Source organism: Crinia signifera, chromosome 5 (genome assembly GCF_055691185.1).
Source record: "Crinia signifera chromosome 5, ASM5569118v1, whole genome shotgun sequence".
Taxonomy (NCBI): domain Eukaryota; kingdom Metazoa; phylum Chordata; class Amphibia; order Anura; family Myobatrachidae; genus Crinia; species Crinia signifera.
In genome coordinates this window covers 38,634,780-38,660,642 of record NC_139221.1, presented here as the reverse complement: position 1 = coordinate 38,660,642, position 25,863 = coordinate 38,634,780, and the positions used below count along the sequence as shown (strand labels likewise).

Below are 25,863 nucleotides of genomic sequence, written 5' to 3'. Positions count from 1 at the left end.
GCGTGTAATTACCAGCTACAGCCCCTTTTCTAACCTACGTGATTACAATCTGGGACTTTACACCACATGTAATTAGTTCCTAATTGCAAATAGAGGGGGAATTCCTTTCTGCTTTGAATTATTGACATTGTATATTTAACCTGGGGTTGGTTATGATAAATGTGCCTAATAAAGAGTTTATTCTAGGTAACCAGGGGCTCACCGCCACCAGTGGTTGTATCACATTACTGTTCCCTTCCCGAAGCCTTGTGGGGAGACCTACTGTACTACATGCCAGGTCCTATGGCCTAGTGGCCTAATGATCAGGCACTGCATAGTGGAGTTCACTCTGCAGCGCTGCAGGAATCGTCATTAACCTTTTAGTAGCTGCTTTTAACAGTATAAACAATGGTTCAAGAAGCAATTGCCTTCTGCCCCCTTTGTTACTGAGCCAGTTTACCTCAAAGATGCTTTTAAAAAATGTTTTCAGAATGACATCTGAGGTATCAGCAGTAGAAAGAAAGAAGTAATAATGTCACTGTATAGGTCATTGGTACGACCTCATTTAGAGTACTGTGTTCAGTTCTGGAGGCCATATCTCCAGAAGGATATAAATACATTAGATACAAAGAAGGGAAACTAAAATGGTGCATGGCCTACATCACAAAACGTACCCGGAAAGACTAAAAGATCTGGATATGTAGAGTTTAGAGCAGAGAACAGAAAGGGGGGACATGATAGAAACTTTCAAATATACCAAGGGTTTTAACAAGGTACAGGTGGGAGACATTCTTCACAGGAAGAGGAGCAGCAGAACACGAGGACATGCACTGAAACTAGAGGGAGAAGGATTCAGGGGAAATCTGAGGAAAAAATACTTCACAGAAAGAGTAGTGGATAAGTGGAATAGCCTCCCATCAGAGGTGGTAGAGGCAAATACAGTAGTAATATTTAAACATGCTTGGGATAGGCATATTGATATCCTTACAAAAAAAGTAAGGATCAAATATGGTTTGAGGCAACATGTTTAAAAAAGGGGCAGCAGACTAGATGGGCCAAGTGGTTCTTATCTGCCGTCAAATTCTATGTTTCTATGACATGCAGCAACTCAGCATACAGAGGTGTCCTTATACACCAGGCATTTCCAAACTATGACCCTCCAGCGGTTGTGAAACTACACATCCCAGTATGCCTTGCCCTTGCTTCAGCATTCCTTAATAGCAAAACTGTGGCAATGCATGATGGGACTCACAACAGCTGGAGGGCCATAGTTTGGACATGCCGGTTATACACGATTGCTGGAGTCATGCCAAGTACCATGTAACAGAGTCTTTCACGTGAATGTGCATCTTGGTCGCAATGTGACAAAACTGCTGCAATGATGAATGCAATTTGCGACACTTGTATATCAGTGTGCGGCGGTCTGAATCGGTACACAAAGTGCTACAGCTGCAGCTTCTTACCACCAAAAGTTCTGATGTGCTCAGTATACAGATTAAGCCACATATAGATAAACTGCACAAGTTTTGCAGGGATGAGGTTGATATCCTGGCAGATGGGATACCGGCAGTCAGAATATCAACGGCAGCATCCCGATAAGCAGCCACAAGACCAGCGTCGCAATCCAGACAGACATCAATGACATGCAGATGCCAGAATCTGATTGTAAGTATGTGGTGCGGGTTAGCGTTGGGGGGTGGGTTAAGTTTAGGCACTAGCGGGACATTTAGGCTTAGGCTGCGCAGAGGGTTAGGTTTAGGCTGTAGAGTTGAAGGTTAGGTTTAGGCCCTAGTGGGGGGTTTTATTATTGGGGTGTGTGGAGGGTGTTTTAGATTTAGGCTGCATGGTAGGAAGGTTAGAGTTGGGTGCTAGCGAGGGGGGTTAGGGGGAAGGTAGGTATACGGAACCTTGTTAGGATTCACTGCATCAGGATGCCCATGTCGGTTTTCTGACCACCAGCAATCCCACCGCCGGTCTACCGCCGTATGTATTCCATACTGCAAATCAGATCAGTGCAGTCTTCTAACACGGTTTGTTGCATCTGATTATGACACACATTCGGTGGGAAAAAATGCAAAAAGCACTACACCGTTTGGCGCTGCACACACACTGTGCCATGTGTCTCACACAGATTGTAATACTGAGGGGTTACATGTATGAGACCTCTGCACTATAAAGGTCATTGCAGCGTTTTACTTTTACTATTATAATGTGAACAAAATTTAAGGCCACCACTATAAATCAACACATTGCTATGTTTAATGGCCAACATCTAGTTCGTAGGATCTGAGGTCTGCTTAAAATCTTTTCACCTTCTAATAAGGTACTGCAACCCCCAGTTATCAGATACAGTACCCCAAGAGAGGATGTGTGTTCTGCTCAAGCTGCCATCACCACACCTCGGTTGGTTGTCAGACAGAGGTCTATGAACTCTATGGCAAATGCATCAAGCTTATATGTGTCTGGCCGTCCATGTTGTTTGCATTGATAGTACAAACGTATTATTTTTTTTAGTTTTTCCACGATATTTTTACTTTGATTTTCTTAACTTTTTTCATACCATCCACGTGGGCTAGGATTGGGAATGATAAAGTATGTTGACTGCAGTAGTAGCTGAGCGAGGAACCCTGAAACATGACTTGCTCAGGTGTCTAGATGGACACCAAAAAAAAAAAAAAAAAGTGAAAAACCCATATGTCCCTTTCGCGTGATGAGCTTGTGCATATCGACCTACACCCGGTAGTGATAAGCCAGACTCCTGCCTGTGTCACTAATTCCCTCTATTTATTTGTGGTCTTCACACAAAAGAATGGAAGAACATTATACGGGAGTCTCCTATTCAGTACCTCGGTGGGCTTTACCAGCCCGCCGCAAGACTTGTCTCCACACACACACACAGAACTAGTTTCCCTTATCTACTCCTTATCTATACAAAGGGAGAAAGGCGTATGCTAAGTGAGTGCATTCACGAAGCACAATGCGGCTTCAAACACAAACAAAAATAAACGTAGATTGTTATTTTAAATAGGCCACTCCTGTACAAGGGGAGTGTATTACAGAACAGCTACATCCTGTACTGCTGAAATATCCAATTCTACCCATATGCCTGGTGGAAACTGTGGCATGCTAGCTGCTGAGACTTGTAGTTCCCCTACACCTAGAGAGCCATACACTTCTCACCTTTGGAGGGACTGTAAATAGTAATCCATATGCAAGGCCAGAAAACATCTTTCTGCTTGAGAAACTGTAGGATATTGTTTAAAGACAAGAATTAAAAGTACAGAACGCGGATTAAACTGTTTAGCTTTTTTTAAATTGACAAATGTTTAAATAAAAGGCAAAATAGTATTATTGTTGAATCTTAATATAGAAACCACCATTGTAATGGGGCCTACGCACATAACGACACTGCTGAGCGTTCCGAGCGATGCTAGATCGATCCGCATACAGCAATGTGCCAGAGCTGTGTGCTGAGCGATACGTCAGGGCCAGGGCCTGACTGATGATTAAGAAGATAAATATCCAACATGCTGGATAATAATCGCGGGGGCTAAAGCGACGCGCGGGACTGCGCATCGCCCATAACACTACAAATATCATAGCGTCCTATTAATGCATCATTAATGTGCATAACAAAATGAATCGCATGGCATCTGTGCAGCCTAATGCATCACAAAGCCACAAGGTTTGGGAACTGTGGATATAAACACGCTGCCCCACAGCACTGAGGTCATGGGTTCAATACCCACTATGGCCCTAACTGTGCGGAGTTTGTATATTCTCCCGTGTTTGCGTGGGTTTACTCCGGTTTCCTCTCACAATCGAAAAAATATACTGGTAGGTCAATTGGCTTCCAACAAAAATTAACCCTAGAATGTCTGTGTGTTCGTGTATATGTGGTAGGGAATATAGATTGTAAGCTCCAATGGAGCAGGGACTGATGTGAATGTTCAAATATTCTCTGAAAAGCGCTGCGGAATATGTGTGCGCTATATAAATAACTGGTAATAAATAAATATAAACAATGCATCTTGTGTTGAATTTTACAGCACATACAGATGAATACTAGGAGGGCACTAGGACCATCCTGTGACACAGCTTGGAACAGAAAGCAGGGTTTCGGCTGGCTTTATAGCTAGGACTGGAATTTCAGGTTTGGACTGGCATGTGGGAGCACAATAATACTCTGCAGTCTTGCAAGAGATTTACTGCACTATCTCCTGCTTTCATTGTGCTGAATGAGCCTTTTCTAAATCTACAGCTGCTTTTAACCTCTTCTGCTCACCTAGAAGGTTTAAGCCTGGCCTGTTTTTACAGAGGAAACACAAGATGCCTGGTGAAATCATTCAAAGGACGGAGATGCATTAAAACCCATACAATGTTCTGTGCTTGGCAGAGTGTTGGCAATAAAAGTCTGCTGAAAACATACCAAGCAGCCTAGAGAGTATAGAAAAATGGTGATTTAAAGTAGATATTTTATGCAGTTGCTGCTCAAGAATGGACTGAAACGTGGACAAACCTGTCACACTAAATCCCTGTATACTGTAAACCGTAATATTTTGCACATGTGCTGCTAGAACGGCAGACCAGGAACCATAAGGGGATGTATAAAGCAAGTAATAAAGGCAGGGTAAGTTAGAGTGTAAGAGTAACTATCTATATACTCAACAGAAACAAAAAGAAGCCACCAAAAGCGTATATAAAAGCAATTATCAAGACATTTGCCGGAAAGCCTAACTTATCATTACATGGGGCTTATCTGTGGGCAGTGGAACGGTTAACAGACTGTAATCTGAGATTTCGCAAAGCCAGTATGTAAGGTCATAAAGGTATTAGCTACATAACATGTTAAAACAGATTTCGGTTAGTCTCGCCTCCTAGTTATTATGTTACTGTGCACATTCTACGGCTGGCATGTCTGCAGTAACTTTTCTGTATGCTTTGCACCAACATGCTTTACTGCTGAAGATACAACTGCACAGCACCCTGTTGAGCTAGAAAGCTCCATACATTTGAACAGAGCATGTAACTTATTAGCCATACAGATCAATAACGTATTAGGGCTTACCTTGACAATCCATTGAGGTCTCTTCCAAAACACACGTTGCCGAACTGAGGGATGATCTCTACGAGTTTCTTGGTGGCCTCGGACACTTTGCTCTGGTAGTCGGCCTGGTCGGTCTTGCACTGGAGCAGCTCCTGCTTGCCGTACTCCTTCAGCCGCTTGTAGAGAGTGCGCAGCCCTTGCGCGGTGCGCGGAGGCCGCCCTGCCCCCATGGCGTTGTACTTCTCCGCTATGATCTCCCAGCAGTTGTTTTTCTCGATGATCACCGAGTGTTTGTTGGTGTGCTCCTCTAACACGCCTATGTACGGCTTCACCAGCTTCAGCAGATCCAGCTTTTCGAATACAGTGAAATTAGAGGAGCGAGCTTTCCCCACCATTTTCAGGCCTTCTCCTACTAGCAAACAGTTCCTGAAACCACAATTCAGCCTTGAGCTCTGCACAGATCTTTCCCCCACAGACACACACACAGAAAAAAAAAAAAAAATCAGGCTTAACTAGGTTAGTCTCGCTTAGGCCTACGCCTACTGGGGAGGGTTTATTAAAATTCCTTCAGCTTAATCTGCCACAGGTTCAGGAAATCTGTTTAAGACAGGCCTGACCTACATAATGGCTCTAGAAGAATGCTGAGAGATACCAGCAGGATCAATGGTAAAAAAAAAAAAACACACACATTGTAACATTTAGGGAGGGAAAAGAAACAAAAACCACACTCACAGAGTGCCTAAGATCTGGGCACAAAGATCAGCAGTGCTTTAAGCACACGTTTGCTGATAGGCGAATCCTACGTGGAACATTGTTTTGTGTTTCTAAGAAGCGAACACTTATCTGTCAGCATTTATTAACTCCCAACTAAAAAGATCCAGGTACGTGTAAGGCTGGAGAGAGAGGAGAAACCAGAAATATGGAAAAGGTAGAAGTATGATGTGCGTAGGAGAGCCCCTGCTGGAGCCCCAATCAGCCTCTGTACAGACTTGCGGCATTTGCATAATGCTGGTCCTGCTGTCAATCAGGAGCTGTGCTTCCCCTAGCTTGTTAGGTTACACCCAAGGCTCAAACTCCACAGCAAGCTGAGCCTCGCCTGCATGTCACATTCTGCTGAGCCTGGAGGATTATGGCGGTGGGGACATTTCTCTGGCTCGCTCACTGCACCGTGCCCAATACAAAGAACGCAAACCGCTGTAGTGCAAACGAATACAGTCTTATGTTCAAATGTATTATTGTGTGTTTGTGGTGCCCGGCTCAGGCGCTGCCTGAGAGGTGTGCTGGTTTTAACCCCTGCTGTGCTGGAGAGGTCAACACATCTGGGATTAGTGATTGTGCAGCAGAGGTAGCTAATTAATCTGCCTCTGCCTCGTGTAAATTGAGCCTTAACAACGCCTAATTATTACTGTAGTATTACAAGGGCAAGGCAGTTGCTGCAATATATCCGGGAAGGGTTGGGATCGTTGGGTCTACAACAACTAGGTCGAAACCACTAGGTCGACATGGATCTAGGTCGACAGTCAAAAGGTTTTTCACAGTTTTTTTGACCCGAATGTCGACACAGTTTGAAGTGCACCGCTTCGCTCGCTATGCTTCGGGCACGGTGCCCCGCTGCACTCTGCACATTATTTCATTCTCCGACCATGGTCCTCAAGGCACACCAACAGTGCAGGTTTTCTAGATATCCAGGCTTGAGCACAGGTGACTTAATTAGTATCTGAGGGATTCTGATTAAACCATCTGTGCTGAAGCCTGGATATCACTAAAACCTGCACTGTTGGTGTGCCTTGAGGACCGTGGTTGGGAATGCCTGACCTAGTGGATGGTAGGGCATGAAATACCGCCTGTCGGCACATGTCTGCTCAAAAAACTGTGAAAAACCCCATGTCGACCTTTTGACTGTCGACCTAATGCTTGCGTCGACCTAATGTCATGTCGACCTAATGTCATGTCGACCTTGACCCATGCCGACCTAGTGGTGTCGACCCAATGCTTGCCAACCTAGTTGTTGTAGACCTAATGACCGTATCCCTCCGGGAATACAATATATCTGTAATTGTAACGTCATTTACATCTCAGAAAGAGCCTTACGGTGCCCACACACGGCGCGTCTCTCGGGTGCGTTTTGAACTTTTAAGTTCAAAATGCATTGCGTGTGGTTCACATTGCACAGTGTTTGCTTTGGCTTGTGATGCGTTCTCCCACGTAGTTCATATCGCAAGCCAAAAAAGTACGTGCAGCCAATACTTTCTGTACTACATCGCATCTACTGTTGTTCAAATTGCACGCTGTTGTACAGTATTGCATGCGATTTGAACTAGATGCCATCTAGTACAAAAAGGCACTTAGCACATATCGCGCTGTGTATGGGAACCTTTATTATAACGGACAATGGTACAAAAAAATTTAACTCAGGTTTGATGCTGCTTTTCGCATAAAGAAATAATGCATCAGTCCATTGTACAGACAATTGATTTTTATTAGTTTTTCTTTAATTTGCTCATTTTGTTTTGCATTTTTTCAGTAGCATCCTATAGAGCAGTGGCCAGCAGTGTACTAAGATCTAAGCAATCTGACTACATTGCTTAGAAAATTACCCTACATCGCTCTGTGTGTAGGGGCCATAGCGATAGAGTAAATCTAGTCAGATCGCCAGTCTCACAGGAGAACACTGGCCCTGTGTGCTGAGCGATCTAGCATTGCTCAGCACAGTCGCCCTGTGTGTAGGCCCCATAAGCCCCAAAAGATTAAATAAATGACACATAAAAAAAAGGGAAGAACACACATGCCAATTTCAGTTTGTGAATGATGACTATTTTGTAACACTGAGAACCAGGTTACTTTAAACACTGATCATCTGGCCTTACACTTGGTTTAGGCAGAGGGGTGGATGGGATTACAGCTCCAGGCCTCCACAGTAAAAATAGATCCAACATTATGATAGCAGGATCAGGACTAGACACTTGGCCATAGATCAAATTTTGAAACTGTATTTCTATTTTATGCATAAAGTTTTGAACATTTGAATACTTTTAGATTGAAGTGACATTTGTATTCTTTCCACCTGGAAAAGGTTACATACAGCACTATACAAATGCAGTTCCAAAAACTGGACTGCAGGGGCGCCCTTGATCATGTACCAATCAGACACTTACATTTACAATTAAGAAATACAGTAAACATCCAAATATTCTGTGGATCAAAGTGTATCTTTATATTATGTACAAAAAAGCAGTAAACTATTATGATCAGAGGGCTCTCTTTTGTATCCGTCAATACAGATCCTCCCCCTATACAACATTACAGGATACACTCGTAGAAAGGTCACCAATTCTATTCGTTCAGTGCCAGTGATGTGCACTTCTGTACTACAAGTATTATATTCAGGTGACATTATACTTATACCAAGCCTGTGCGGAAAAGTCCCCACAATAATCACAGGTTTACAAAACCTCAACCTTTGGTACACCTGAGGCAGTGTTTCACAGCCAGACAGCCCACAGCTGGAGAAGACATGGTAAATATGCAAACGTTATAGGGCAATTCTAACAAAAAGTGGACATGGATCATGAAAAAAGTTGGGATATTCAAAATATGACTATACCAGTGCGTCAGTCATAGTCTATAGTATTTATAAAAAAAAAAAAAAAATCGGTTGGTAACAGTGGGGGTTATTTTGGTTCACTCTTTCTGACAAATTCCTTCTTAGATGGACAAAACCATGTGCACTGCAGGGGGCAGATGTAACATGTGCAGAGAGAATTAGATTTGGGTGAGTTATTTTGTCTGTGCAGGGAAAATACGGACTGCTTTATTTTTACACTGCAATATAGATCTCACTTTGAAGTATAACCCACCGCAATCTAATTCTCTCCGCACAAGTCACATCTGTCCCACCTGCAGTGCACACCATGTGTCCATCTAAAGGTGCGTAGACACTGGGGAGATATATTGCTCAGTAATATATTGCCCAGTGTCTCCTTTTCATCAGCGACCAGAGATGGTCGCTGATGAAAGGGAACCTCTGCCGGTGGTGCCGCAGAGGTAATTAGCTGGTGGGGCTGAAAATGGGAGCACACTCCCATCACTGGCAATATGGTCGCCCGCGACCATATTCACAGCGATATCAGCCCCTATCGCAGCCGTGTGTACACAGCTTTAGAAGGAATTTGTCAGAAATAGTGAACCAAAATAACCCCCAGTATGTCACATGACATGCTGCCATTTTGTCTTATTTCAGTAATGGTTACAGACACTGATTATGACCACTGATTTTCTATTGCTGTTTTCTGAAAACAAGGGTAAGAAACTTTGATTATTATAGACACAAGTTGAGGACATGTACTGTCAGAAACTATAAGTTGATAATCAGTATTTCATGTGGTTTTATGTTAGTGAAAAAGTTACATGTGGCACATATTAAGTGTTACATCCGTTACGTTTTTTTGGTATGTTTTTTCCATATTTTGGTTAAAAAGATGAGTAAATGCATGATATTTACCAGATCTCTAATGGTTTATGAGAGGGTTTAAAATTCCTTTGACATTTGTTCACAACTTATTACCTTTGGCAATTCTCTACTGTAACCACGTAACGGACGTAACATAATTTATGTTACATTAACAACATATGCCCGTTAGCTGTTATTACAGGTTAGCTCGATTATCCCAGATGGACAATATGCAAGATATAAATACAAAGAAGGAAGCTATGACACCTGCAGAAAGAATGGGAAAATACAGAGCCAGACTGAACACAGAAAAGGCTGCAGAAATAAAGAAAAATTGCAGAAGCACAGAAAAAAAGGAGGTCAGAAAGGAATCGTGCCAAAAGGCGAGCAGCAGTCAAATCAAGAAACAGAATGACAGAAATGCGAATACGCAAAAGAGAAGGTGTTAATCATCAGGCATTAATTGACAAGAGTCCCTCAAAATCACTTGTGTCACCACAATGCGCTATATAAATTAAACTTACTTACAATCCTTCCATTAACAGTAAAAGCCTCACAAACAGTACATGTGATGGACACCCTGCAGGTGTCATAGCTTCCTTCTTTGTATTTCTCTTTTACATATTAAAACTACATGAAATACTGATTATCAACTTATGTATTATCACGGCGCCCGCGAAATCGGCCGCAAATCGCATGCAAAAATCAGATGCGATTTGCAGCCGATTTTCCGCAATTTCCTGCCGATTTGCATGCTATTCCATCCTTGCACACCCCCACTATCCAAGTTAGCCCGGAGCGTGGTGAGCGGACGCGGTGCGCGTCCTCCCGACCTGTTCATACCCCTACTATCCACGTCGGCATGGAGCTGATTTTATAAAATGTGGTGAGCGCAGCGAGCCAACGAGCCCAAAGCGTGGCCAGCGCAAATCGGCCGCTAAATCGTATGCGATATCATATACGATTTAGATAAAATCGGGCACCGTTATAATACACAAGTACCCAAAAATCCAAGTTTCTTACCCTTGTTTTCAGATAACCACAATAGATTATCAGTGGTCACAATCAGTGTCTGCCTGATAACCATTACTGAAAGAAGACAAAATGGCGGCATGTCATGTGACACAACCGATTTTTTTTACATTTCTATAGACTAGAACTATAGACTATGGGGTATGCAATCCTGGATCACTGCTCTCGATCTCTCCCGACAGCCGTGATCCTGGCCCGTTTTCTGTTTGCCAGACAGCAAATCGGCAGGCGGGATTCAATGTTCCGCCTGCCGATCGGCGATAGGGAGCGTGGCCGCAAAAATGGCCGTGTTGCCGATCTACGTTCTGAATCGCGACAATCCACGGCCGAACATGCCCGACAGCTTTTGAAAGTCGGGCCCATTCTGCCATGAACCCTCTTCAATGTTGTTGGTAAAGACAGCAGTGAATAGGGCCCCGCCACTATTCCCCTGTCGGAAATAGCGGCAGACGATTGCATACCCCCCTATGACTGATGGACTGGGAAATTCATATTTTGAGTAACCCCAATTTTTTTTTTCCATTACACATGTCCACTTTTTTTGTGGGACTGTCACTGATATGAATGAGAATGGAGAGTTCTGTGTTCGGGTGATGCATCCAGCCAGAGGTGGGTGGTTATGGCCATCTGCGAACATTGTTAGAAAGGTAAATGATGCTGAACAAGTTAATGCAAGGGGCCTTTTTTCATTTTCTGATTAATGTATTTGATGGTTACATCCGTGGCGATTTTCTGGTTACATCTGTTACGCATACATTCCTTTGAATATTGTCAAGGTAATAAGAAAAACTTTCCTAAAAATGTTACTAAAACAATCTGTGTGGTCTATGCTTTATTGTTAAAAAGCATGGAATAAATATTTGATGTAGTTTCAGAGAAATCAGACATGTATTTTATTTCAGAAATTACCATGTCCTATCCTGGTTACATCCATTACATTTAAACAATGAATTAATTTATAGCAGACAACAATGGTGAGGCTTGTTCACACTTCATATTTTTATACACCAGTGGTAGATACAATTGTGGTAAAATTTGCTTCTTTGTGTGCATTAAAAATTTGTAGCAATCTAGATGTTTACCACAAATATTGTATCTGAGAGTTACATTCGATACATTGGAATTGCCCTATTTAATCTTATATTATATTCTGTAGGGCTCAGCATAAAGTAGCAGGCATAAAGGTCCTATTCTGGCCAGGGGCCACAAGCCCCTGTGTATGATTATTATACCACAGTGAATAATCAATGTATGAAACTCTCACTTGTTCATATACATACATCATACACACATTAACGCTGGGTACACACCAAAACTATTTGGATTGGATGCAAATCGTGCAATCTGATTTGCATACAATTTACATACGATCCGATCCCATCTGTATTCAGATGAATGGATCTTTCACAGATCCTACCTGCAGCAGGTAGGATCGGAATCGGATCCAACCAAACGATTTTGACCCAATCTGCATCCAATCGGTCTGAATTGGATCCAGATTGATGGGATTGTGCCCATATCATGTGTACCCAGCATTATACTGTAAAGGCTTAAAACACACTAGAATTGCAACAGTGTCAGATGACTATTTGTTACTACATGCTTTATCACAAAACAAGGAAGCCACAGACGGCCACAGCAATTATATTGCAAGAGTTACCTGCTAATGGTCTGAACTTGGAAGCAGCGGTGACTGTAAGCTTGTGAGCCGGGACTACAGACGGTTTGGTTTCTTTGATGGTTGCCGAGTTTGTGCTCAAGCTGCTGGTCTTTGCCAAGACTCCGGAAGGCACAGGTTCATTCTTGGGCTTTACCAACAAAAACAAATGTATTTTTCAATTAGATTATCCTACAGCACAGACTATTAATGACCAGTAACAACTGGACTTTATCATCATTACTGTATCCACATTGGCTCTATTAATATGATTGGTAGACTGTACTCAACAACCTGACACATTTGGCTCTATAAATGATCAGCAAATGTATATAGGAGGAGGAATATCTGAGTTTCTCTACACTCCTTCCACTCAGTGTAAAGAAAACCTCTGCGCTTTATGTTTGTAAGCTTGTACATAGAGGAAAAAGCACCAATGTAGCTACTGCTGCATACCGTCTGCGTAGCCATAGGCCTCCCCTAGCAGTCGCTTTTCCTCCTTATTGCTCATAGGCTCCGTGTTTGAATGCAGTTGCGAATGAGTGTGCAGTGGCTGCGGTCAGCATCTAGCTTTTCTGGGCAGCTGCTTCACTTGCAATGATTACCAATTTTGTAACCTAAAATATCACAGCTGTGTAGGCAAGTGAAAACATATGCATTAGGCCCAATGTACAAATCTGGAGTCCAGTGTGTATGGGGCAGCGATGAGCGCTGATGCGCGCTCCCGCATCATCGCTGGCCACCAACACTCATCTGCTGGTAATACCAGCAGAAGAGCAACAGGGTGGATGGCTTTTCATAGTGTGCTGCTATGGAAAGTCGTCCACCCCCTGAGAAAATTGCTGGCCAGGGGGAAAATTGCTTAGTCCAGGCCAGCGATTTTCACATCATCATTCAATGTCAACTGTAGATGTTGCCTCAAAAAGGATTCTGAAGAAATCTTGAGTAACAGGTCATCCAGATTTGGAACAATAGGGAATGTCTAAGCAAAGACACCATATGGGCCATGACCTTTATGAATACCCTCATGGGAGCCATGGAGCGATAGAAGGGCAAAGTTTGAAACAGAATAAGCCGATTTTCTACTGCACGCTACAAGGTTAGGATGACCTTTTCATGGAGGTTAGCTTCTTTTATGTTAATGGAGCTAAAAATTCCCTGGCTTCCATGGCACCGATGACTGAAACCCAGGTATCCCATCCTGAAGGGAAGGAGCCATCGTGTCCACTAAAAAGTCTAGACTTGTTGGAGAACTTTAACAATCAATCCAGAGTCTGTAAGAGAGAAAACCACCTGTATGATAGACCTTCTTTTAGACAGATCCCTTGGAATAGAAATAACAAAATAAAGTTTTGTTTTGTGAGGTCCAGAATGCCACCTCCCAACGCAACACCCCCCACCCAAAGGACAATGTCATACTGAAGTCAAGCATCCTGAAACCTGAGCAAGCGGGCTATCTATCACCTTGGGATGAATGGGGTGCCCCAGAAGGTCATGCAGACTGTTTGTCTGATGGCTCGGGGCCAGGGCGGTGGTAGCTTGGATGGTCTGGAAGGCTCCCCTACTGTGGAAAAAAGACATACCTTTGAAAGGATTGAAAATATGGGAGATTTTAGCTATGTAGTAGAGATGAGAATATATGCTTAGTCAGTACTGATACTCCCCTTCAAAGGAAACAGCCTACAAAATATGTTTGGGTTCTAAATCAGCCTTCGAAGACCTAAACTGTCAAGGCGGAAATTCGTGACAGAACATATATTGTATTCAACAAGGCCTACCTACACAGACGCCTGTCAAAACTGTTCTGCTAAGGTAACTGCCTTAGAAAGTTTTTCCCACTGGATGCCGTAGACTATTTGAGCCAATGGTGCGTCAATTGCTTTGATCACTCAAGCACCAGCCAAGACTAGTCATAGAATTACCTACGTGAGTGTAATCGCAGCCTCACTCTCCCTAACCATGTGATCCCTTAGTGTAATGAACTGCACTGTAGGGATAACTGTAGCTTTCTGTCACTTCCTCAAGGTCTGGTGCCCTCATCTGCAAAATATATTAAAACTTCTTGGGCCTAAAAATGTGTCTGGCTTGAGCCAATCTTTTTTTTTTTTTTTTTTAACACCAAAAAGACACCCATTTCTTTTTACAAATCAAAGAAATAAGCAAAGTTGACCTCAGAAACTGCAAATATAGCATCTGCAGTTACTAACGGCAGCAATTCAATGGTGGGCCTCTGCCGGGGAGGAAGAAGTGGCAGAATCGACATGATACCCAAGAAAATGAACACGGGGTTATAACGGATGCTGTTTGGAAGCCGTGATCCTAATAGATGCTACTAGCTATAGATGTAATTATCTCAGATTATTGCGGTGGCTTTTAAAAGGGGTGTTTTGTGTATATGCACAATCACAAACTTTAAGAACACTCCAAGCAAGGAATCTGACTTTTTGAAGATTGTGATTTATGTGGACCTGGTCACGCAGCAAGCATGTAGATCATACAACTCTCAGAAATGTCAATGGTCGACACAAGGGTTATTTTTCATACGTTATCATCCGCATGGACAGTAAAGTGTGTACTCTAATTGGGAGTCAGCTGTCTACGTTGACACCAAAAAAAAAAGTGAAATACTCTGACCTAGACATCCGAACCTTTATACTGGACACTACAACTGCTAACAACTCATTGTCCATTCTGCAGCTGTTAGAACATTCAAGCACAGACAGAGGATTGAGAGCACAGCTCTCCCCAACTTCCCCCTCAATGGGGCAAGACCTTTTTGTAACACTTTCTACCAGTGCAGCAAAATGGAACTGAATTAAAGTACCATGCTTGAAATGCACATAGAAATAGAAAATGCATCTCGGGCCATCACACAATTTTATTTAAAAATGGACCCAGCACACCCTTGTTTACGAGACCTCAGCATGTAAACTTAGCCATGCGCATAGGAATTAAACTGAAGCGGTGTACACATGCATCGATTTTTGCCCATTTTCAATTGGATTTTGCTTATAGAAGCAAAATCGAATCCACATCAAATGGTTTTTAGGATACTTTTGATCTGCATTCCATTCGATGCGCGCTCCCGTTTTCTCAAAATCGAATAGAAAAATCTACTATGCAGCCAAGGAAATCTCGAATTCGATCCAGTAAATCGAATGTGTACAATGTACCATGAATGTAAATCGAATTCGACATCTAATGCAAAAGTACAGATCTAATGCCAAATTGAATGGGAAGATCTAATGCCAGATCTAATAGAAAATCGAATCTAACATCGAATCAAAAGCAAATCGAAGTGTGTGCACATAGCTTTATACAGATGTGTATGAAGAAATGGCTTGCCCAACTGAATTTCTACATTTTCACAACCGCCGGCATCAAAAGGAATAAACTTTGTGCAAAATACAATTGGGCATCATGAAATTAATGACAAAATATGCTTTGCATATATAGAACTGCAATGGAATTTTTTGTTAGAAGCCTCCTTTAAAGCGCCCTTTGTACAGTACATATTTTAAGTGAGGTGTGACTGGGCACAGGACAAGTGACAGTTTATGCTTGTGAACTGGAGATTACCTTTAGTGATCTTTGTCCTGCTGCCCAGCAGTTATGGTGCCCAGGCTTGTAATTACTTTATGAAGGAAACAAACTGGCAAGAGCCAGTTTTGTGATCCTATGTAATGCTTGTGGAACTTATACTTGCCGCACTTGGTACAACCATGACTCCTGTCAATATTTACATGGAAATAGCAATATTACAACATTGAAATTTACCTTCAGAGTCGTAGTCACAATTTCAGCAACTTTATCAGAATATGAATGGACTTTAAGAGGCGATATAAACCGAGGCTTTTTAGCAGGATTGCCACTTAGTCGTTGACTTGGAGCCCCTGATCTCCTCATGGTGTATCTGGAATAAACGATAACCCCTGGTTAAAAACCTAGTCGCTAGGAACACAACATCTATGTCCCCAAAACATCACCATTGTCATTTCTTACAAAGCCTACTGCAAAGAATGGCATACATATAGTGGGCCTGATCCCTATTTGTTTGGTATTGTACAGCCATAGGGAAGCGGCTGTGCAATACTGTACAACTAACTTGTTAATGTTGCAGGAGACTTCGAAGGATAAAAGCAGCATCATATCCCTGCCGCAACTATCGTTTATGATGTTTAAATAAGGTTCTAGGATATAAGGTTGACAGTCACTAGGACGACACCGAAGAACAGGGTCGGGCAACCCTCCCGCATTACCGTCCATCTCCCGCGAAACCCAATCCCCCCCAGCAGGTTCGCAGGTCAAATGACGTGATCGCTGCATTTTAGCCCTGACCAGCACAGTGCAATGCCTCAAATACCAGCATCGCACTGCGAGGGGGGGGGGGGGGGGGGGGGGGGTGATTATAAATTCACTCTAGGAATGCCCCCAATAGGCCCCAACCCCCCTACTTCAGTGAGCTGGCTGCCCTCTCCTGTACGGGGCAGCAAAAAAGTTGCCAACTATGCCTAAGAATGGTCAACATACCGTAGGTTGACAGTGACAGGTCAACATGGACATCATCAACACACAAAGGGTCGACATCGACACTGTTTAAGTGTACGGCTGCACTGGCAATGCATCGGGTACACTCATATAATCTAACTTTATGCCCATTTGGATAGTAAAATACGAAGGTTGTGTCAACCTTCTTGTGTTGACCCAGGGGCCGGATACCTTAAATACAATCCCCACATTGTACTTTCCCAGATTGCTGCCATATCAAACCCCAGGCAGTCTAAGCTCCTGACCAGGGCCCCAGGAGGACTTCTACCCTATAGTCAGCTGTATTGCAGTATAACCCTACACCTTCAATATACAGCACAGTACTGGCTGCAGCTCTGCCTGCCTCGGGTCTCTGACACGGGCTGCTTTGCCTGAGAAGCGGGATCAAAGTCAGTCACCCGCCTAACACATATGCACTGCGTCCAGTATACTTACATATATATATACTGTATACTGACACCTGGCAGCGTGCAGCAATCACCCTAATCCCCCGCCACCGCTCAATCAAAATTCTTCCCCAGCCTGCACCGCGGCACGCCAATCCCGCTCTCCCAGGTCACCATGGTTACGCGCAGCACACAGGTTGTTCTCTATCACTCGCTACATAAAGTTTCTTGATTTAAAAAAAAAAAAAAGGATTTTTTTTTTTTAAATCATTTACTTCAACCACAGCAACTTCAAGCCCGGCAGGTGGCGCCTATTTGCGAATCCGCCATTGTTGTTATCATCGTGGTACTGTAGCTCACATTTGATTTCACAACAGGTCTCAAATCCAACAACTATGGTGCAGAAGCTGTTGATGTGGATGCCTGCAGATCTGTGTATATGGGCTCATTTCTTTTGACAAATTGTAACTACAATGGACAGGCACTAGCACCTCCAAACAGGAGTCACCAGAAAGTTTTTGATGAACCTCCTCTTTTTTTCTCATGAATGCTGCACAATGCACATTCTCAAGGCCCCCATCCACTAGTGGGAGGTATCGCATGCTGTACCTCGCCAGGCTCGCCCTGTGGCTCCCTGGCAGCTGGATTGCATATGATACATCTTATATACAGTCAGTATGCATACGCTGTACGTATGCGAGCCCAGCAAGGGCTGTGGGCTGCCATAAATATTCATGGCAGCCCGTCTGATCTGCGATTGCATTGTGAGGCACGCGGGAACATGCCTCACATTGCAGTCACAGGAAAATGTGCTGCTATAGGACACTGAGAAGACACAAAAGAAGGAATTCCCGCACCAGTATCTTTTGTTTGGATTCTTCTCCCCCAGTTATTTTCAAAATTTTAGTGGAGATCCAATCTTCCCCTAAACTTGTCCGGGGGGTGCTACCCACTACTTAAAGTTAAACCTATACACCCACAGAAAAAGAAGTATCTTGTAGGGTGCACTAAGAATCAAAGTATTATAAAATATAACTTTTAATAGTTCCTATAAAAAGGTCTCTTAATCAGATGGAGACCGCATGACCTTGTCTCAGAGTGAAATATTAAAAGATAGAACAATGTGATAAGAATTGAAAAAATGTGAAAGAATTAAAATGAGAAGAAAAGGATGAACGTGTGCGTGTCAGTTATTTATATATTTCTTGGCTTAAATTGCCTTTATAATAAATTTCTGCTTGCTGCTGCTATTATGTTGCAGCTGAGCAAACAGTAATGTTGCCACCAGGGTTTATTAAATTATATATTCAATGAGGGAGCACTGTCTCATATTGCAGTGTTAATTTTTCCTCATATGAGCAATATTTTGTGCTGCTCAGTAATATGTGATTTTTCTGATTTCTTCTCCCAGCTGAGTAGTGATTTTATACACGTCTGCACTATAGAGGTGCGTGGGGGTGAAAAGGACCTTTATAAATCAGATTGTCAATGATATGTCCCTTTAATATTTATTCTATATTCTGCATATCCCTGTTTCTGTATTTAAGCGGACTAACCGCCAGACCGGGTGCAGTTGGACCATATAGTTTTATTGTCACACCTCTCCTTAAGATGGAGTTTAATTAATATGATGTAACCTATAATCAATAGAATCTCTGTTACCCAAAAAATTAAGCGATGTCCTCGCTGGGTTTAGAATGGCTGTATAGGTATGTGACAATCATAAACGGACTAATAATTAGATAGTACTTCTTGGTCCTAGGGTGATTTATGTTAACACCCCTTATAATATTCCCCACCTCTCCTCAATCCCGGTACTGAGCGGTTTACCGCCGGGAAGTGCCGTGACAGATATGTTAAATTAAATGTTTCACATATACTCAGTTGTAATTAAACATGTCTCAGTTGGACACACAGCATACTTATATTCACATAGGATATTAAGATCTATATGTTCGTGCGCACAGTTCCCTTTATTCACCCCAAAACTGCATGGGTTATGACAATAAATGTGCCAATGTAGGGAGCGCTATGCGCTAGTTCCCAGTGAAGAAGTATCAATCAAAAGTATCATACAGTAGTGAGCGGTCGCATCCACTGTTGCGCCGCCGCCTGTCTGTTTTATTGCGGGTAGCACAATGTGTATGCTCCCGACAATATCAGTCTGTTTCCCTGCTGCGGTCGCACAAAGTATGCTGCGCCGCTGCCTGTCAGTGCTAGTCTCGGGTAGCACTAAGGGTGTGCTCCCGGCGTTACTGAGTATTTGCCGCTGTTATGATCACAGGATATATAATAGTACAGGTCCCGGGTAGCATTTAGAATATGCTCCCGGCGTGACTGTACATTAATGCAGCTGTCGGCTTACGTGACAGGCTGCCTATTAGCACAGGTCCCGGGTAGCACAGTGACTGTGCCCCCGGCGTTTCTGTGCGTTCGTGCCGCTGTCGGCTTCAGTGTCAGGCTGAGTACATGTACAGACTGTGTTAGCAGGATAACTATATGCTCATACAAACAAACCCTAAGTGGAACAACTATACTGACTGACTACACACACATTTCATTCTAATCTGACTACCAACGACCGTTTCACTATCGCTTCCTCAAGGTATCAACCAGACTGTTCTCCTGGACGGGTTTAAATCCCCCGCCTTCATTTCTCATTGGGTGAGTGTCACTGTTCATTCTCTTGTGGATACTCCCCCTCTCTGTCCATTATATGTAAAAGGGGTTCCTGATACGTTTTTACTGATATTTTATTAATTTTTGCCTAAGTCTGACATTATAATACATTTTCACTAATACGTCATAAGTTTTATTGCATCTGGATTTTTCATTATGTTATGTGGCATTTTCTTATATATTGTTTTTTATTTTTTAATTGTTATTTTTTGTTTATTTTTTATTATTTTCAATTTATCCATGACTGTTAATATCTAAGGATACATGTACTATATTAGTATCATACCTTCTTATAAATTAAACTGGTATTTGTCATAATATTTTTCTAGTATATTACATTTCATTATCTGACCTTGATTGGGTGTCATAATATAGGGGACTCTTGCTATTATCATTGAGTCTCCTTTCTTGTTGATTGTATACATGTATTATTTGCATGTATTTTTTGCATGTATTATTCATTATCATTTTATCTTATTTGTTTTATTATTCATGTACAACCTACTTGTAAGTTGTGTTTTTGTGTCAAAAAACACCATTCATATTGATAATTATTGGATGTATTAAGTGGTGAATTATTTGAAAAAATTTATTTAAGACAATTCTTGTGTAAAAAAAGAAGAAGAAAATAGATGTGATCTTATGTGTCTTCTAAAAATAAATAATATTAATGGAAATAAATCAGATAAATTGTTATTATTAAATATACTGTGTAAATCCTCATCTATTGGTGAAAGAAAAACGTGATAATGAAAAACAAACAATCTAAACATAAGTGAGAGTAAACCGTGACAATTTAGAAAAGATGTGATTATTATTACGTGATATATGCGGTGAAATATGTGATTATATCACGATAGGAGTTGTGCACAATTATTTGTGTGTACATGAATTTTTCTACATTATTGCAGGTTTTTTTTAGCTTTTTATACTTTTTTGGGGTTTATATACGTCTTCTATATCTCTTATAAAATGTTATTGACAAATATACAGTACAATATTTCTCCATTTATTTATTTCTTTGATATTAAATTTAATTTACTATAGGTATCCAGTGGTACAGGATTACATCCCACTGTACATCCCATCGTACCGTTACATGCATATAGGGCCTGTAATACAGGTCAGTAACGTTTATGTTCTGCTTGTGAGTGACGGGCGGTCACAGGAAAAATAGAAGAGATTACCGTGGAGAAAACACATAAAAAGATACCTTTATGTGCATATAGGGACCCCCACGGAGGTCAGTAGAAGGCCCCAATTACTCTACAGCACTCGTTTAGGACACAAGCAGACCCAAAAATTCTGCAAGCAAGTCCTCTGTTGTGCTGAGGAGTGTTATCTATAGGGATAGCGCTGAAGTGTGTTCTCAATTTGTGTTCTTGTGACTGGGCCGTCCACCAATCAGAGCTCGCGGGCCAGCAGACAATCAGGAGCCGGCCAGCGAGCTTTGATTGGTGGATGGCCCAGTCACAAGGAAGTGAGGGGGAAGGAGACGCGCAGTGTGCTGTGCTCTCCTCCCATCGGTGACATGACAGGACTGCAGGGGGACGCCAGACTGTCCTTTCCCCGCCTGGCAGCAGCAGCAACAACGGTGCGTGCTGCTGCTGGGAAATTTGCACTGTGAGGGCATAGCAGTTTGTGGCACTGTGGGGGCATAGCAGTTTGTGGTACTGTGGGGGCATAGCAGTTTGTGGCACTGTGGGGGCATAGCAGTTTGTGGCACTGTGGGGGCATAGCAGTTTGTGGCACTGTGGGGGCATAGCAGTTTGTGGCACTGTGGGGGCATGCCAGCTTTTTGGCACTGTGGGGGCATACCAGCTTTCTGGCACCGTAGGGGCATACCAGCTTTCTGGCACCGTAGGGGCATACCCGGCACCGTGTGGGGGGCATATGTGTATCTGGCACTATTGGGGGCATATAAATATATGGCACTGCACTATTGGAGGCATATTTGTATCACACCCACCCATGGGGTCAAAATAGACTACGCCGCTTTTTTTGGCGCATGCGCCTTCGGCGCGCGCATGATGTCGGCTCTTTAGCTTGACTACCGATATTTTTCGGCTCTTTACCTCTGACCGGTTGGCCACCCCTGGACTAGACGTATGTACAGCCCATAGTACACATGAATGAGGCCATCCTGCAATGAAAGCCTGCAACTTTTTTTAATCGCTGGCCGTTCGCATGGTGAGTGACAGGAAGTAGGCGTCTGTGGGTGGTAAATGGTCGTTTCATGGTAGTGCAAAGAAAAACGCTGAGAGTGTCCGTGAAAAAAGGCCTCTAATAGGGGTTGGGTACGGGACACCGAAAGTCAGGATGATGACGATCAGAGTACCGATAGCGCATCCCAGTGGCGGAACTTGTGAATGGTTGGCCCAGATGCAAAAATATAATTTGGCTCCACATGTTCACAATATGCCATGATTTAGTGGGTGGCAGCAGTAGGTCTCTTAGTCCTCAGGGGCCCTGGTGCACTGCACCTGCTGCACCAATGGTAGTTCTGCCTCTGGTGCATCCCGACTGCGCCTAACCATTTCCTCCCACAGCCTAACCCAGGGCTGGGCAACACCGGCCCTCCAGATGTTAATGAACTACACATCCCAGGATGCTTTGCATTAGTTTTGCTATGTGGCCATGCTGAAACTGATGCAAGGCATAATGGGATGTGTAGTTCATCAACATCTGGAGGGCCGGTGTTGCCCAGCCCTGGCCTAACCCTAATACCGGCGGAATGTGTCGGGTTGGGATGCCACTGTCTTTATTGTCACCATCAGATTGCTGACTACAATCTCCCTAGTACTTCAGGACAAGGAAGAAGTGTTGGGTTTATGCACTAGAAGCGGGGGCTTAGGCTGCAGGAAGGGGAAGTTTAGGATTCTCCATATCGCATACCTCCCATCTTCCCTGATCACAGCAGGACAGTCCCGCTAATTGGAGTCTGTCCTGCTGTTCCTCCCGCAGGTTGCAATTTCCCGGGGCGGGGGGGGGGGGCAGTTGGCGAGTCGGGGTGGGGGCGCCCCGGTGCCGGGGGGGGGAGGGGGGGGTGGTACCTGTGTAAAAAACTTGCGTCCCTAGCGTCCCTGCAGTGCTGTAGCGGGCAGGGGTGTCCGTGCCGTGGGGGAACCTGCGGCGCTGTCATTGTGTATAAAGCTGGCTGCGGCCGGCGGGGTCCCTGCAGTGAATAGAAAATAACTAGCGCTTCCCGTACCGCCGCGCGCATAGCGCTAGTTATTTTCTATTCACTGCAGGGACCCCGCCGGCCGCAGCCAGCTTTATACACAATGACAGCGCCGCAGGTTCCCCCACGGCACGGACACCCCTGCCCGCTACAGCACTGCAGGGACGCCAGGGACGCAAGTTTTTTACACAGTTCGCTGGGGGTGAGGGGTGAACTGCCGCCCTCCAGGTGCGGGCGCCCTAGGCAAATGCCTAGAGCTGCCTAGTGGTGGCGCCGGCCCTGCCAGTTGGGGAAAGCCAGAGATCACTGAAAAGATGCTGTGCATGTCTTTTCGCACAGCATCAACGACTACACACCCACTCCCACCGCCGATTGCCTGGAAGCCCGAACATGCCTGAGCACCCCAATATCTGAGCACATCTGAATATCCGAGCCCTTGAATACTTGAGCACCCGAACAGCTGAGTGCAACTGAACAGCCGAGCGTCCGAACGCGCCCATTCGCTGGAATACCCGAGTGTTCAAACGCGCCCAATCTCAATTGAACACCCAAATACACGAGCGCCCGAACACCCAAGTGTGCCTGAGTGTGTCCAAGCACCCAAACTCCAAAATACCCGACTGTGTGAACATGCCCAAGTGCCTGAATACCCAAGCATTCCAACACACCCAAAAGCGCAAGTGGCCCAAACACCTGAGTGCGCGAATGCGCCCAAGTGCACCAACTCCCAAATATCCAACAGCGTTAACATGCCCAAGTGCCCAAATATTCAAGCATCCAAACGCGCCCAAGCGCTCAAACTCCTAAATATTAACCAAACCGAATGTACCCAAATGCAGCCGGACATGCCTGAACACCAGAGCAATTTAGCACCCCAACTCTTAAACACACAAAGACCCAAATACCCGAGTCCCACAGCCTGTGGTCAGATCCGAGCTGGAAACAACCACAGGGTAGGGGCTGATAGGTAGACAAAGTGGGGTGCCTTGATAAGGCTACTATGCATAACCAGGAGGCACCTCAGACAGTTAGACCAGGAGGACCACACGAGCAAAATGTACAAGTCTTTATTATGCCCACAGATGATACAGGAAAGCAGAAATGACTTGTTATCACAGTATCACAATAATAACAGAAGTAGATCAGGGACCAATGTAGAAGTTGGCAGATAACAGATGCAGCGTAGGAACGCTGAAGGAGACTTATGCAGATGCTAAGTACTAGTGGCAGTTGTTGCAGTGTTTTCACACTGATGCAGTCCAGGAAGCTATACCAGCAATATAGCACAACTGATGAAGCAGTGTAAGAACACTGATGGAGTCCGAGTAACAATAACAGTAATGAATACAATGGTAGGTGGAGCAGTGTGAGAACACTGATGGAGTCCAGAACACAATAGCAGTACTGAGAATAACAGGTAAGTGATGCAGTGTAGAAACACTGATGAAGTCCAGATAACAACAGCACACCTAAGTACAGCAGGTAGTAGGTTCAGCATAATAAAATGGTACTGACCCTTGAAGGATACCGTGGATGCTGGGTCCAAATGTAGAAACTGAAAAGTGATGGGAAACCCCGATGGTGAGTATCGATGGCAGAACACAGATGAAGTAGGAGAATCACCAATGGTGAGTATCGATAACGGAACACTTATGAAGCTGGGCAATCACCAATGTTGGGTATCGATGGCAGAACACTGATGGAACTGTGCAATCACCGATGGTGGTCATCGATGGCAGAACACTTATGGAGCTGGGCAAGCTGCACATTAGAAAACTCAGGCCCTGGAGCAGGATGGGGAAGCCCTGGATAACGGCACCTGGAAGTAGCTTAGAGACACAACGAGAGCACCAGGTAGCACAATCTGATCAGTAGCACTGGCAACTGGCTTTACTTAACCTATATAGCAGCAGAGGAGTGGTGATTGGCTGGGCAATTAGCACTGCTGAGAGGCTTACAGGATAGGCTGAGTAATACCATGTGGCCAGGAAGAACATGGCTGCTCCCATGTTCCGGGAAGGCAGGAAATGCTGTTTGTACAGCACATGGAGAATGGCAATGGCATCGACATGGAAGCCGCAGGAGACAGAGGCTGACAGACAGGCATGGACTGGTGTTCAGCTGCAGTAGAGACTGCTGGATCGCTGTGGACACAGGCGCACTAGGCGAGTGCTGGATCCCTGCGCTGGGGGCTGAACGCACACAGTGCTGATGTAAGCATGTTCTGAAATGCAATGACAGCCATGTCAGACACTTAGAAAGTAAATATACCTGTCTTAATACTCTGGTCATGACACAGATCTTAAGCTGCATCTTCTGATCTTCCCTGCAGCAGGTAAGATCCAACTAAAGATCTGCGGGAGTGCGTATCGGATCGCGAATGGTGAAAATCGACCATTCGGCAGAAAAAATGCTGTAGCCTGTGGGCACCTTACCAGTCATCCTGGCCATTTAAAGTTGCAATTTTTTTTCCAAGCCACAGTAGGCTATAATAATGTACTACATCAATGTCATATTATGCAGTATTTTGTGTCATTTTTCTTAATCAGCTTTCATAATAGTACTTGTAACCTTGATTTACAAAGACAGCCAGAAGTTATATTTTACTTTATTATAAACAAAACAGATTTGTAACCAGTCACATGATTAAACCATACATGGTGCTAGGTATTAGAAACTGATGATAATGTATCCAGTATTTTTCTCTTGGTGTTGCTGAATTTCACTATCCACGGACATCTTTTCCAAGGGAACAGTGGCGTATTGTTTACATAGTGGAACGAGTGACCGTCCAGCCACTGGAGAGCGGTTTCTTGGGAAACGCAACAAGCAATCCTTTTTCTTTGTCATTACAATGCAGAAGGGGAATGAAATTCCATTGGGATACCTCTGTGATGTGCTTCC

At 43.8% G+C, this 25,863-nt stretch overlaps 2 protein-coding genes across 6 annotated transcripts in view; one reads left to right on the top strand and one right to left on the bottom strand.

Annotated features, from left to right (window-relative positions):
- LOC146080126 (DNA repair and recombination protein RAD54B-like) overlaps positions 1-17,295 on the bottom strand; it is a 60,435-nt gene extending 43,140 nt beyond the window's left edge. The window contains exons 1-3 of one of the 4 annotated variants that reach the window (XM_083187044.1): positions 17,149-17,295; positions 15,943-16,078; positions 12,169-12,316 (exon numbers count right to left, since the gene is read on the bottom strand). In XM_083187044.1, the coding sequence (XP_083043170.1) occupies positions 12,169-12,316; positions 15,943-16,071 (277 nt within the window). In that variant the 5' untranslated portion in view covers positions 16,072-16,078; positions 17,149-17,295. Of the gene's footprint in view, positions 1-5,047; positions 5,489-12,168; positions 12,317-15,942; positions 16,079-17,016; positions 17,075-17,148 lie in introns of those variants that run through there. The other 3 variants (XM_083187045.1, XM_083187046.1, XM_083187047.1) reach the window with 3 other exon arrangements.
- A 4,581-nt stretch (positions 17,296-21,876) lies between these two features.
- Positions 21,877-25,863, top strand: part of LOC146080127 (E3 ubiquitin-protein ligase NRDP1-like) — a 19,859-nt gene continuing 15,872 nt past the window's right edge. For both annotated transcript variants that reach the window (XM_083187049.1, XM_083187048.1), the window contains exons 1-2: positions 21,877-21,968; positions 25,820-25,863. The exon at positions 25,820-25,863 is cut by the window's right edge and continues 55 nt beyond it. In XM_083187049.1, the coding sequence (XP_083043175.1) occupies positions 25,827-25,863 (37 nt within the window). In that variant the 5' untranslated portion in view covers positions 21,877-21,968; positions 25,820-25,826. The remainder of the gene's footprint in view (positions 21,969-25,819) is intronic.